The sequence below is a fragment of the Helianthus annuus genome, chromosome 10 (genome assembly GCF_002127325.2).
Source record: "Helianthus annuus cultivar XRQ/B chromosome 10, HanXRQr2.0-SUNRISE, whole genome shotgun sequence".
In the NCBI taxonomy this organism is placed as follows: Eukaryota; Viridiplantae; Streptophyta; class Magnoliopsida; order Asterales; family Asteraceae; genus Helianthus; species Helianthus annuus.
Genome location: NC_035442.2, coordinates 22427185 through 22439671, shown reverse-complemented (window position 1 = coordinate 22439671; position 12487 = coordinate 22427185). Strand labels below are relative to the sequence as shown.

The following is a 12487-nucleotide window of genomic DNA, read 5'->3' as shown; positions in this document are numbered from 1 at the left end:
ACTGAGATATATGGAACTATTACTGAATATCTGCCGATGGACAGCAAAATCGAGGGTCCACATATAAGGATATCGTTGAAAGACTTTAAAGCTCGTGGAGAGGGGTTGTTAGAGGTTGTTAGGACCGATTTTGACTCCGAAACGATAGCGAAACGAACATGTGACGTGCGGAATCCGTACAAGAACGTGACCTAACACACAAGACGTAATATAACTGTGATTCGATTAGAAATCTGAAATTGTACAGCAACTTGAATCACTTTCTCTCTCTAGAATCTCTCTCTAGATCTCTAGCTCTCCAAAATGTCAAATGAGCAAAAGGTCTCTAATCTAACTCTAACTCTTCTATTTATAGGCCAAGGCTTATTAAGGAAGTTCACCTTATTTACAAATATGCCACATTGCCTTTCTTATCTAAATATAACAATATAAAGCTAGATTTGAACTGTTTCTGCTACGGATTGGATTGACGGAGGCGAAAGACATAAATGCACTAACAGACTCCCCCTTGGATATTGCCGCAGTCAATCTCGTAGCGTCTTGTCTTTCTCTATCTCTTTGAGTCTTCTTGAAGCTTTAACACGTTTTCATCAACGTATACTCCCTCTTGCTTGAACAGAATCCCCGTGGATCTGTCTTTAGCTTCAGCTCCCCCTTTCAGTAGACTCTATCTTCATCAGGCTCCCCCTTTCGTCAAGCTTCCGTGCTTTGGGATTGACACCTGGCTTTCCAGATACAAGCTCCTTCAGAATAGTTTCCTGGCACCTTGAATGCACGCTTGCTCTTGCGTTGAGCTCGTCTTCAGACTCCCCCTTAGACTCGGCTGTCGGGATCGTAGTCTGGTACAACATCTGCAAATCTCATACATTTATAAGTACAAACATTTTGAACATTCAAATTGTCCAGGAATTGTGACCTGGCTCTTTTAAACTTTCTAAATCAAGATCCTGGCTTTAAGATATAATAAGATGAATATATCAAGGATTCACTTGATACACTCCCCCTATCAATAAACTTCAAAGATTTGGCAGTATTAAGTATCCAAAATCGAACACTGGCTCTTTTACAGATTTTAACAATATGAGCATCCAAATCCCTCGTAGTTAATCGTCCAAGCCCAAATTAATGACCTTGAAGATATCACAAACTGTTTTTGATTTTTTTTATTTTAAAACTACAAGTTTCAAATTAATAATCTTGTTTATTTTCAGAAACACAATCAGCATACTTAGATTTTGAAACTCAGCATCAAGACATCAGTTGTCGTAAATAAAGTGAAATCAAAATCTTTTTGTATTTTTCTAAAATATAAAGCAGTAAAGAAATATTTACAAACATATTTACAGACAATATTTTTGTTTGAGTTCGCGTCAGAGGATCATATCAGTTTATGACAAATCACTAGTACCGTTGAGCTTTTAAACACTTAAAGTTCTAAACGATTCACTTAGATTGTCAATATACTAATCCACTTAAATTTTCACACAAACTTCAATTGATTCGAGATACGAGATTAGTGTTTTAAGAACTTAAACTTATTCGCGTGTCCCACCTCAGAATATACTCCTGTACCAAAATTCAGTAGATTCAGTCTTACAGGTGAGTATACCAATTTGATATTTGTATCTGGGTTAGTGCGAGACCTTGAGGGCTCAGGTATGAACTTCCGTTCAGTCAAAGAGATGAAGGCTCGACTTTAGGTGTGTTCCCTTTAGGGAATCTTTTCTTCAACTGCAATTGATTCGTATCTTTCGATATTTTTCAATTTTTATGCAGAGGGTAAGCTTTAAAAGCGCGTAAAGTATTATACGAGGTCTAGGCCATTGCTTCCGCAAAATCAGAAGACCAGGTATAATACCCCAGATATCAAATAGTATAAAGACCTAGTATCTCAGAATCAGGCAATCTCTCAAACAAGATTTCGGAGGTTACCCATATATCCGAGAGATGTTCCCCACGAGATAAGTAAAGTAATGATCTTTAGGTTTATATCTTGAAAACAATCTACTAAGCGTGTAAAACCTACTGGCATATCATCAGTGAGACTGTTTATCTGTCACGGCCCTCGGCCCCGGTTTGACTCGGTCCAGAGCCGCGAGGCAGGAAATCCCGTGGTATTAATTTAAGTGACAGCGGAAGTCTTTTTAAAACAGGATCTTGTAATATTAAACTGCTTGTTTACATAATTTAGGGATAAAACCCTATTATTTACAATAAGGTGATTTCACTGGGAAACCTTTATTTTTCAAAACATGTTTCTTTATTTATTTACAATGAGCCACTTCTCTAAGCTTGTAGTGCTTCACGGCACTTTTCTTGGATCACAACAGATCACCTGAAACATGTTTGAAAAAGGTTTTGTCAGCGGGAAATACTGAGTGAATCATTCAGTTTACTGAAAAGGACCCATTTGTTATAATTTACAGTATTAAGGGTGATTACAATGTTTCTGATATCAACCAACTACCTACAGTATTTGTCACTCGACTACCCATTGGCTATCTCGTTGTCCAAATGGTGTCTGTGACTGTGGTCAGATCACCCCTTGGCTAACACGTTGTCCAACGATGACGGGAAATAAGTAATGTATACAAAACCCCACATACCAGCTGTAACTTGGTGATTACATAGACTTAATCCCTGTAATTATAACTTTGAAAATAACTTGGAGTTTTGTAAAACAGTTTGATAAAAAGAGAATGACTCACATTGCAGATTTAACGAGCAGAGTATAAGCCTACTGATTAGCCTTGATTAACCTAATTTAAATAACAATGCACACAAACGGGGTTAGTAACTAATACAGCAGTTACGACAATTCACGAGATTAAACCCTCACAACGATTTACAAAGTGAAATACTTAAAAATTCAGCGGATTCACAACGAATGACAGAGTATAGCCCGTATTCGGACAACACTCAAACATTCAAGTAGAAATCACGATGAATAACAAAGTATAAACCCAATTTGGGTAGCACTTCAATAGTCGTTGGATAGTTTCAATCGATCGGACGTTGTATCGTAATAGCGATCGAGTTATTACCCTGTTTGTTGCAGCAGCGTTCCGTGATTTGTGTGTGTTGATAGTGATTTACGTATAACTTACCGTATACTGTGAATTTCTACGTCGAAGTAAAGCAGAATGTCAAGTGCCAACCCCCTCTATATATACTGTAAATGTGCACCTCCCGCGAGTCGCGGAAGGTGCTCCGTTTCTGTCGTGTATCGCGGGGCATACCCCCTAGCCTAGGGTTGCCTCGTGTCTTGGGTAGCCTTGGTGAGTCAACGTACAACGAAATTTCGAATTAGACAGCGGGTTTTGATGATAATTATCAATTAGGGTTTACCCCCCTGAGTTTTAGGGGCCCTGATCCTGATTCCGATTGTTCTAAAAATTTTAGGGTTTATGCAAAACATTACTTGGGTTTCTAAATTAGGGTTTTTCTTATTAGATAATTAACATACTAAGTAATAATTTTAATGAGAGTTGTTACATTATCACATTAAAACATTCCATTTCTTTAGCGTACTGTGATTGTCTACTGATGTACTATCATTTCCTCTTTTTACACAAAAACTCAATTTTGAATTTTATCATGTTCTTGGTTTTTTTTTCAAATTTTCTAATGTTTTTGGATTTTCTGAAAATTTCTTACTCCCCCTAAAATGCAAAACCATTTAAAGAAAATTTGACAAACCGATGTAGACAGCTTTGTCTCGCCATCCATTTTCTGCTTTTCATGCATTGATTTTCAACACATTATATTTTCTGCAAATGTACCCCCATGATTTACAACGCATTGATTTTTTACAGTTTGAAAACCGTTTTTCAATCTTGTGAAATTAATCATGTTTGTTCCGCCGTGAGGGTTTCGGCATATTCAATCAACATATTTTTTTAATTTTTGAATTTTTTACAAAATTAAAAAACAAACATATTTTTGATTTTTCAATTTTTTTAACAAAATGAAAACATATTTTTGGTTTTTAAAATTCTTCAATTTTTAGGGTTTTTAGAAATATTGTTTATTTATGTACAGAAAATCAAACAAACTTCCTGTTTCAACCAACACAGGATTCAGCAGCCTCATCCTTTCGTGCCAGGCTGCTCCTACATTCTTTTTGTTGACATTCAGATTTCTTCGGAAGCACCTGCACATTCAATAATTGAATTACTTGAACAATTTAGCCCAGGTCTTTTTGACCTCGGGCATTTCAACACAATATGCATCATGTAGTTTTGGAAAATCTTTGTCATTCTAAACAAAGACTTTTTCAACTTGAACACCATCTTTTTCTTCATTTACCGAAGTCAATTGTTTCTTAACACTCCATGTTTGACCTTTTGGAGTACCTATTTTGTAAAAATTTGAATCTTTTTGAACATTTTGATTTTGAACAACATTTGGTTTCCAAAACTGTTGGGGGTTTTGTTGCATCAACATTTGTTTTCCAACTTTGTGTTGTTCTTAATCTGAGTGTGTGATATCTTGAATCGAACCTATTCGGGTTTGATTTCCAAGTTTGGTTCGAAGCAAACTTGTTTGTGTTGTACCTCCAAGTTTGTTTTGAATCAAATCTGGTTGACCTTTGTTTCACATTCTCAGATTTCTGTTTTTGAACATCATCAGACTTCTTTTTCATCTCAACATCAACAGGTTTCAGATTTGGACACTTGCGTGCAAGATGTCCAGTTTGATCACATTTAAAACATGTTCTTTTTGAGACATCTTTGACCTGTGGTTGTTGCTTTTTCTTTTGAGTATAGAACTCTTCATTAGACTGTCGTCTAAATTGGAGTTCTTTCTCTTCTTCAGAACTTGTTCCGTGAACAAAATTCATCTTTGCCTGATAATTTGGCATTTCATTTCTTTTCCAACTTTGTTTCTTCTTATAACCCAACCCAACCTTCATGTTTTTCTTTTTGTAACTAGGTTTGTTATAAAAAGTTTTGTGACACTTTCCAGCAAATTTTGAAATTTCAGGCTTTTCAATCTCAACCATCTTGAAAACGTTGTCAATCTTTTCTGAAATCACATTCTGAATCGGGAATACAATATCTAAGAATAATTTTTCCGATCCAATCATGGAATAAACCAATCCTTTTGAATCATCATTCAAATTTTTCTTGGATTTTGAGTTTTTCAGATATTCTTCATGAAAACTACCTTCATTTTCATCATGTGATTTAGCTTTACCTGTATCAACTGACTCTTCTTTCAACACACTTTCAACGACCTTACCTACCACATCTGAATCACTAGAATCATCAGATTTGGAATAGGTTACATCAATGTTATCTGGCAATTGATCGACGATGTTGAAAGCTTTTTCGACCTTTTCATCATCATAAAATGCAAACTTTTCTGGTGGAGGAACTTGATGATACTCAGAACCAATGCCCTTTTTGTTTTTCTCAGAATCATCATCACCCGGTTTTATGTTGAAAATTCTTTCAAGCACATATGATGACGCATGATAACTATGTAACTTGTTGTTATCCTGTTCTAAATCAGCTATTTGACGCTGATGCGTGTGAAGTGTTATATATATTAGATGTATATTTTAAGCCCTTTTTACACTTTTTAGCCAAGTTTTAAATTTATAAAACACGATATTTACTAACACTAAACACACATATGGGCAAGTGCACCCATCGTGGACGTAGTATAGTGTTGGTAAGATACCGAGGTCGTCCAAGGACACAAGAGCTTTTAGTACTGGTTTATCCTCAACGTCTAATCAAATCAAAAAGTTAGAAAAAGGTTTTTAAACTACGAAAATAAAACTAACTAAAATGCTGAAAAATAAAATAAAATAAAAAACAGATAGACAAGATGAATCACTTGGATCCGACTCGTGTGTAGTGTAACCTTTGATTATTTTCGCACTTTTGCACTTATTTAAGAGATTATCTTAGTTATTGTAGTAGGCCCCTCTTTTGAAGGCGACGTTACCCTCAACCCAGTAGTTTGAGTCAGCAAGGATACAATCCTAAAGGGTCGGATTATTGAAAGATAATTAATTAAGTTATTAATGCATAATGTGGTAGGCCCCTCTTTTGAAGGCGATGTTACCCTCAGCTAAGTAGTCTGAGTCAGCAGGGATACAGTCCTAAGTAGCTGGGTTAAAGTTTTAATAGTAGTTTAACTTATGAGGGGATCAAAGAGTTTGGACCCCCGCCATCCAATACCTTGGGTATTGAAGGAGGTCCTACTAAATTTGATCCAGGTCCTTTGCAGGATCTATACACTGAACAATGGCAAGACTCTTACCAAACCGTTCCCTTAACCCCCGACCAGGTAGCCAACATACCTCCATATAGACCGTGGAAATATGAATGGTGAAAATCTTTTATTTTATATAGACAGTAAAATAATGCCAAGACACCACGGACAAACGATAAGGAAGAATCACCTTCAACATAAGAAACTAGTAATTAAAGTCATTAATACAAAACCAATTAAAAAGTGCAAAAGATTAAAAATAAAAAGTATTACACTAAACACTTGTCTTCACCAAGAGATGTAAGAGACTTAGGTAAACATGGCCTTTGATTGTCAAGAACTCTTACGATCAATCTTGGATCCCGAGACGACTTACACACTCTACGATGGACAATGGATGATGGTGGTGGATGATGGTGTTATGGTGGTGGTGGGTGGTGGGTGAAGTGTGAGAGAGGTGGTGTGCCAAGGGATGAGTTGCAAGAGCTCCAAACACTCCTATTAATAGGCTGAACAGAAGCTCGGGCACGGCCCTGTGTCCGCTGGGCACGGCCCCGTGTCCATCCGAATCTCTCTCTTCATTAATTGCAATTCACAATTCCAATAAATGCATCTGCAGGAAGCTGACCACGCCCCCGTGTCCACTGGGCACGGCCCCGTGGTGGGCAACAAAAGCTTCTATGAGTTTGTCTTTTCTGCTGACCTTTGGGCACGGCCCCGTGCTCACTGAGCACGGGGCGTGTTCAGTCTTCTGTCTTCTTTGTTTTGCTTGGGAAGATGCTGTCGGGAGGTCGGGCATGCCACTTTTTTTCCTTTTCTTGTATTTATGTTAGATTTAGCTGTCTTTTTGCTTCTTTTGTTAATTTGAGCTCATTTAATCCTGAAAATACAAAAGGAAAACAAAAGCACACTTTTTCCAACATTAGTACTAAAAAAGGGTTAGTTTTATGCCACAATTGATGTAATTTATATGTTGCATTTTGTGCACATCAGACGCTTTAGCTTAGCAACATCCTCAATATAAGAATTGACAACTTGTTGCTTTATTGAATATTGTCGCTTAAGCATATCAGTTGTTTCAGAACAATATTTCAATCTGGATTGAACAAGTTTCATTTGACTATTCACATCTTCATATGACTTTTTAGTAATGTGATAAGCCAATTTTATTGAATCATATTCCTTTTTCATTTCTTAACACGCATTTTCCTTTTGTAAACACTCTTCTGTCTTTTTCAAAACCTTTTCTTTCAAAATCTCATTTTCTTTTTCTAAATTCTTGCATTTTTGTGTGAGTTTTTCGTCATTTTCTTTCAAAACTTTTCATTTTCTAACATTTCTTTGCATTTATTTTTGAAAACTTCTTCGATTTTATTAAATTCTAGATCTCTTGTTTTATACTTTTTGTCTTTTTCAGTACAAGCACTGCATGGTTCCATGCATTTCTTGCACTGTTCAACATTTTTGTTTAAGACTTCAGAATCAGAATTTACCTCAGTGATTGGCACCTCGGCTTTCGCTTCCGTCTGTGCCTGAACAGATTCACTCTTCTTCTGTTCCTCACCAACACCAGCATCACTACCAGCTTCCAAACTCTCATCCTTCACTTCTCCTTCTTCTTTCTTCTTCAGAACTTCTTCATTCTGCTGTTTTTCGATAACAGCTTTCTCAACCTTTTCTACCTTTAAATCTTCCCCTTTAACAGCTTCAACTTTGATTTCCTCAACGACTTTCTTCAAATTATGAACTAGATTTTCAACATTCTTCTTCATTCTTTCTTCATCCCTCTTCCTCAAACTTGATGTCATGGCATGTCTTATGATTTTTTCCAGCCTTTTCGCATATGTTTTATCTTTTGCAGCATTTGAATAATATTCGCCGGATCGAGGAATTACTAAAAGAACATCATCATAAATTATGTCCCTCTTGGGAACAACAGGTTCACCATTTCTGTTGACATAGCACTCTCGCTTCTTATCCCATCTTTTATTGCTTACAACATTTTCATACTCTTCTTGCATTTCATCAATTCTATTTCTAGCAATGTTTATTTCTCTGTATGTTTTTTCCTTAAGAATTTCTTCTCTCGTTTTCACTTTCATTTCAGCCATGACATTTTCTTCTTGAATCACCTGAATATAAACAACAAGATCAGTTCAAACACTATCAAACAACTTGAATCGGACGGGTATCCGATCGAGTGAGTCAACAAAAGTCAACAGAATGAAGTTGTGAAAATGGATCGGGTGGGGATCCGCTCGTCCAGTTATCCGATGCTTTGACCTAAATCACAACAACAAATAAAATGATTCGGATCGGGTGGTAATCCGTTCGGATTGCCACTCGATTCGTTGCACTTTAATCTTAAACAAACAAAATCCTTTGAATAGGATTGTGACCCGATCGGGTGAGTCAACGGGGTCAAAAAAAATATTTTTAATGAAATATAATGAGTTTGTCCGATCGGGTGACTTTGTGGCACTAAGCGACAAACAATTTTCAGATTAGATTCTATACAAGTCTTCACATGCAAACTATCATATCTCATGCACACACTAATCAATGCCGACAATTCACAAAACAACTTTGATTGGACCTAGATGATCACATGAGCTGATGATATATAGAATCATCATATTAATGGCCGCCACTTTTATGTATACATATGAACACCTATGTGGCCGACAATTTTAATGATCACTTCAATTTAATTGGACCGATTATTTTTCAAGATCTGCAATATCACGTGAATTACTTATATCTTCAATTAAAAATGGCGGACAATCAATACAATCTTTTTGGACCGTTAATATGTGGGCTGACAACAAAATTCACCATTCAATTCTCATTGGGCCACAATCTTAGTGGATCTAATTGTTTTAAATCTTGATATATGAGGCCGACAAAAGCTGTTGTAATATTAAATGTGATTGGGCCAATAATTTGAAAGCAGGTTATCTACTTTAGCATGTGATCTGCTAATCTTTGAATTACTAAACCCACTGAACCGACAAAATTAATTACACTCAACTCTTGATTGGACCGATTACTTTGACAAATATCATGGGCCAATTCAATTAGTGGGTCTGACAATTCACGTGGACATCTCTCAAACGAAATAGACAACTCTCAAACGAAATGGAGTACATTCAAACGAAATGAAAGTCATTTTGTACGAAATGATGCAAGTTTGATATGAAATACTTTCAATTCGCATGAAATGGGAAGTTTTCAAACGAAATGGATCAACTTCACACGAAATGGAGAACTTTCATACGAATTGGAAGTCATTTCGTGCGAAATGGCAAGTTTTCATACAAATTGAACTATTTTCAAGCGAAATGGGGCATCTTCATACGAAATGGAACTTCATTTCGTGTGGAATGACAATTTTTCAAACGAAATGGTGAACTTTGGTGCGAAATGGAGCTGATGTCACGCTGTATCGGACCAAAAAACTTAGATTTCTCCCAAACGGCTTTGAATTAAGATCTGAAACTTTTTAGGGTTATAGATCAGGTGTTTTCGCATAACATATCAAAAAATCAGGTAATTTGGACCGTAAAAACCCATTTAATTTTGCAAAAATAAGTTGAAAACGTGAAGAAGATGAAAAAGATGAAGAAATCGATCAAATCTGGATGAATTCGGATCTGAATCTGATGAAATCTCAAGCGGAATTGTGCGTTTGATCTGCCAATCGAGCTCTGCTCTGATACCACTTGTTAGGACCGGTTTTAACTCCGAAACGATTGTGAAACGAACGTGTGACGTGCGAAATCCGTACACGAACCTGACCTAACACACAAGACGTATTATAACTGTGATTCGATTAGAAATCTAAGATTGTACAACACCTTGAATCACTTTCTCTTTCTAGAATCTCTCTCTAGATCTGTAGCTCTCCAAAATGTCAAATGAGCAAAAGGTCTCTAATCTAACTATAACTCTCCTATTTATAGGCCAAGGCTTATTAAGGAAGTTCACCGTATTTACAAATATGCCACCTTGTCTTTCTTATCTAAATATAACAATATAAAGCTAGATTTGAACTGTTTCTGCTATGGATTGGATTGACGGAGGCGATAGACATAAATGCACTAACAGAGGTAATATAGCATATATATTTGAAACATGCGATTTTGAAAACCCACATGCGAATTCATACAAAACATGATTTTGCATATGCGATTTTTGATGAACGCATGAGATTTTAAATTAATTCAATAAAATGATTTTTTAGACATGCGAAATTGTTCATGTACACATGCGATTTTAATTATTATTTTTTTTGGTTTTCTTAGGTGTGGTTCAAGAATCTTGAAAATGATGTAACTGCACAGTGTAGCTGTTTGCATTTTGAGCAGTATGGGCTGCTATGTAAACACATCTATTTTCTTTTCAAGATGTTTGGTGTTAAAGAAATGCCAAACAAATATGTTATGAAGAGATGGACAAAGGATATGGTTCCGAATGAATTAAACGCGACGTTCGATGTAAAGGTGGATGATAAGGATGAGCAACACAAGGCTAAACGGATTGCTCGCGAAATCATCTACACTGGGGAGTATTTGGTTAGCAATTTGATTTCCGACCTTGATCTACTTGTTTTAGTAAGGGATCAAATGAAGCAGATTAAAGAAAAAGTTGATCAGAGTCGTATAACCAAGCAGCTTGATCCAAAGTTTGACCGGTTTTCAAAGCATATTGGTTACCAACAACCAGTAACTAATGCACCTCCTACTGTCCGTGTGACGGCTGGTATAAGAAACAAAGGACGCGGTTCGCACAAAAGGATTAAATCGAAGAAGGAACAAATGATCAGCCGCAAAGGAAAAAGGTCAAGGACATGTAGTGTATGCAACGAAATAGGTCATGATATTCGGACTTGCGAGATACTTAAAGGCAAACAACAAAAGAAGATGAAGGGAGTCCAGATTGAAAAAGATCCCAGGCATAAAGCTAACGAGGTCGAAGATGATGAAGAGGAAGATGAGTTTGAAGATTACAATGGAGGTAGTGATGATGACAGTGAAGAAGATGAGTGGGAGGAGGTGTCAGATGAGGAAGATTAAATTTGTTAACTGTACATGCGATTTAATACCCATGAGTTTATATCATACAATCATGCAATTTTAGTATGTAAATATGCGATTTCATATGCATCAGTATATAAGTAGCTTAACATGCGATTTCGCTTTGTTTTTTATTTTAGTACATGCGATTTTGAGTTATCTTGTTTTTTGTGACAAAGGTGTCTAAATCATTCATGCGATTATATTATAATGAAGCATAAGATGTTTTCAAAACTTGTACCCAAAACATAAATATAAAGTAGTTGTTATTGTCTAACACAACTAAAACTATAAAACGATTAAACAGAAATCTAGTTACTTGAAACAAAGATTTTGTCACATTCAGCAGAGCTGAACTCCATCTTCTCTTTCACAAGGTTTAGAGCATCTTTCAGGAAAGAGAAGGCTAAGTCATCAGCTCGAGACTGTTCCTTTATGTGATCCAAAGCTGCGTCCCTGAAGCTTGATGGTGGTTCTTCAAGTAGTCTCTCCCACATCTCTTGATTTTTCTTGATTTCTTTAAGAATCTTCCCCTGCACATCAAGAATCAAATGAGAAGAGGTGACATTGGTGCTTATTTTTTTCAACGTGCGAGTTGACAATAGTTCCTTTATTGCAATGTTTTTTTATTTATTCTGAATCTTCAGATGACATTTTGTGGGTGTGTTTTGTGTGTTTTTGTGTTCAGTGTCTTAATATGGAAGGTAGTTATCCCTGGGTGTTCTATATTAAAATAATAAATTTATTATGTAGGTAGGGTGGTAAGTTCAGTAGTATTTATGGTAAAATTGATCATTACAAGTCACATTACAGTGACATCAGTAATAAATTCATTTTTTTATATAAAATAGTTAATTTTTATTTATTTTAATTATCAATTCATAATTTTTTTCTGCATTTTATGACAAAGTTACATGAAATCATCAGCAGCATTTTTTTCAAAATTGCATATGATTCGAAAACGAATTCGCATACTTTAAGAAACCACAGACAACATCACTTTCTAAATCGCATGTGTGTAAAAATAGAATTCACACACTATAAGAAACCTCAAACATTATTAACTTTTTTTAAAATCGCATGTGTATAAATCAAGAATTCGCACAATATAAGAAATCTTAAAAATTATTACCTTTTTTTTTTTAAAAAAATCGCATGTTTATAAAACATGATTTCGCACACTA

At 35.8% G+C, this 12487-nt stretch overlaps 1 protein-coding gene across 1 annotated transcript; it reads left to right on the top strand.

The window, feature by feature from the left end:
- The first annotated feature begins 10652 nt into the window (after positions 1-10652).
- On the top strand, positions 10653-11303 carry LOC110880766. The gene is made up of 2 exons (XM_022129223.1): positions 10653-10989; positions 11101-11303. The coding sequence occupies exons 1-2, from the start codon at positions 10653-10655 to the stop codon at positions 11301-11303; spliced, it is 540 nt and encodes a 179-aa protein (XP_021984915.1).
- The last annotated feature ends 1184 nt before the right edge of the window (positions 11304-12487 follow it).

Excerpts from the sequence above, each read along its gene's own strand:
- LOC110880766 (XM_022129223.1), top strand. The coding sequence starts at position 10,653 with ATGCCAAACAAATATGTTATGAAGAGATGGACAAAGGATATGGTTCCG. Across the intron at positions 10,990-11,100 it reads TACTGTCCGTGTGACGGCTG|GTCATGATATTCGGACTTGC; the intron begins GTATAAGAAACA and ends GCAACGAAATAG.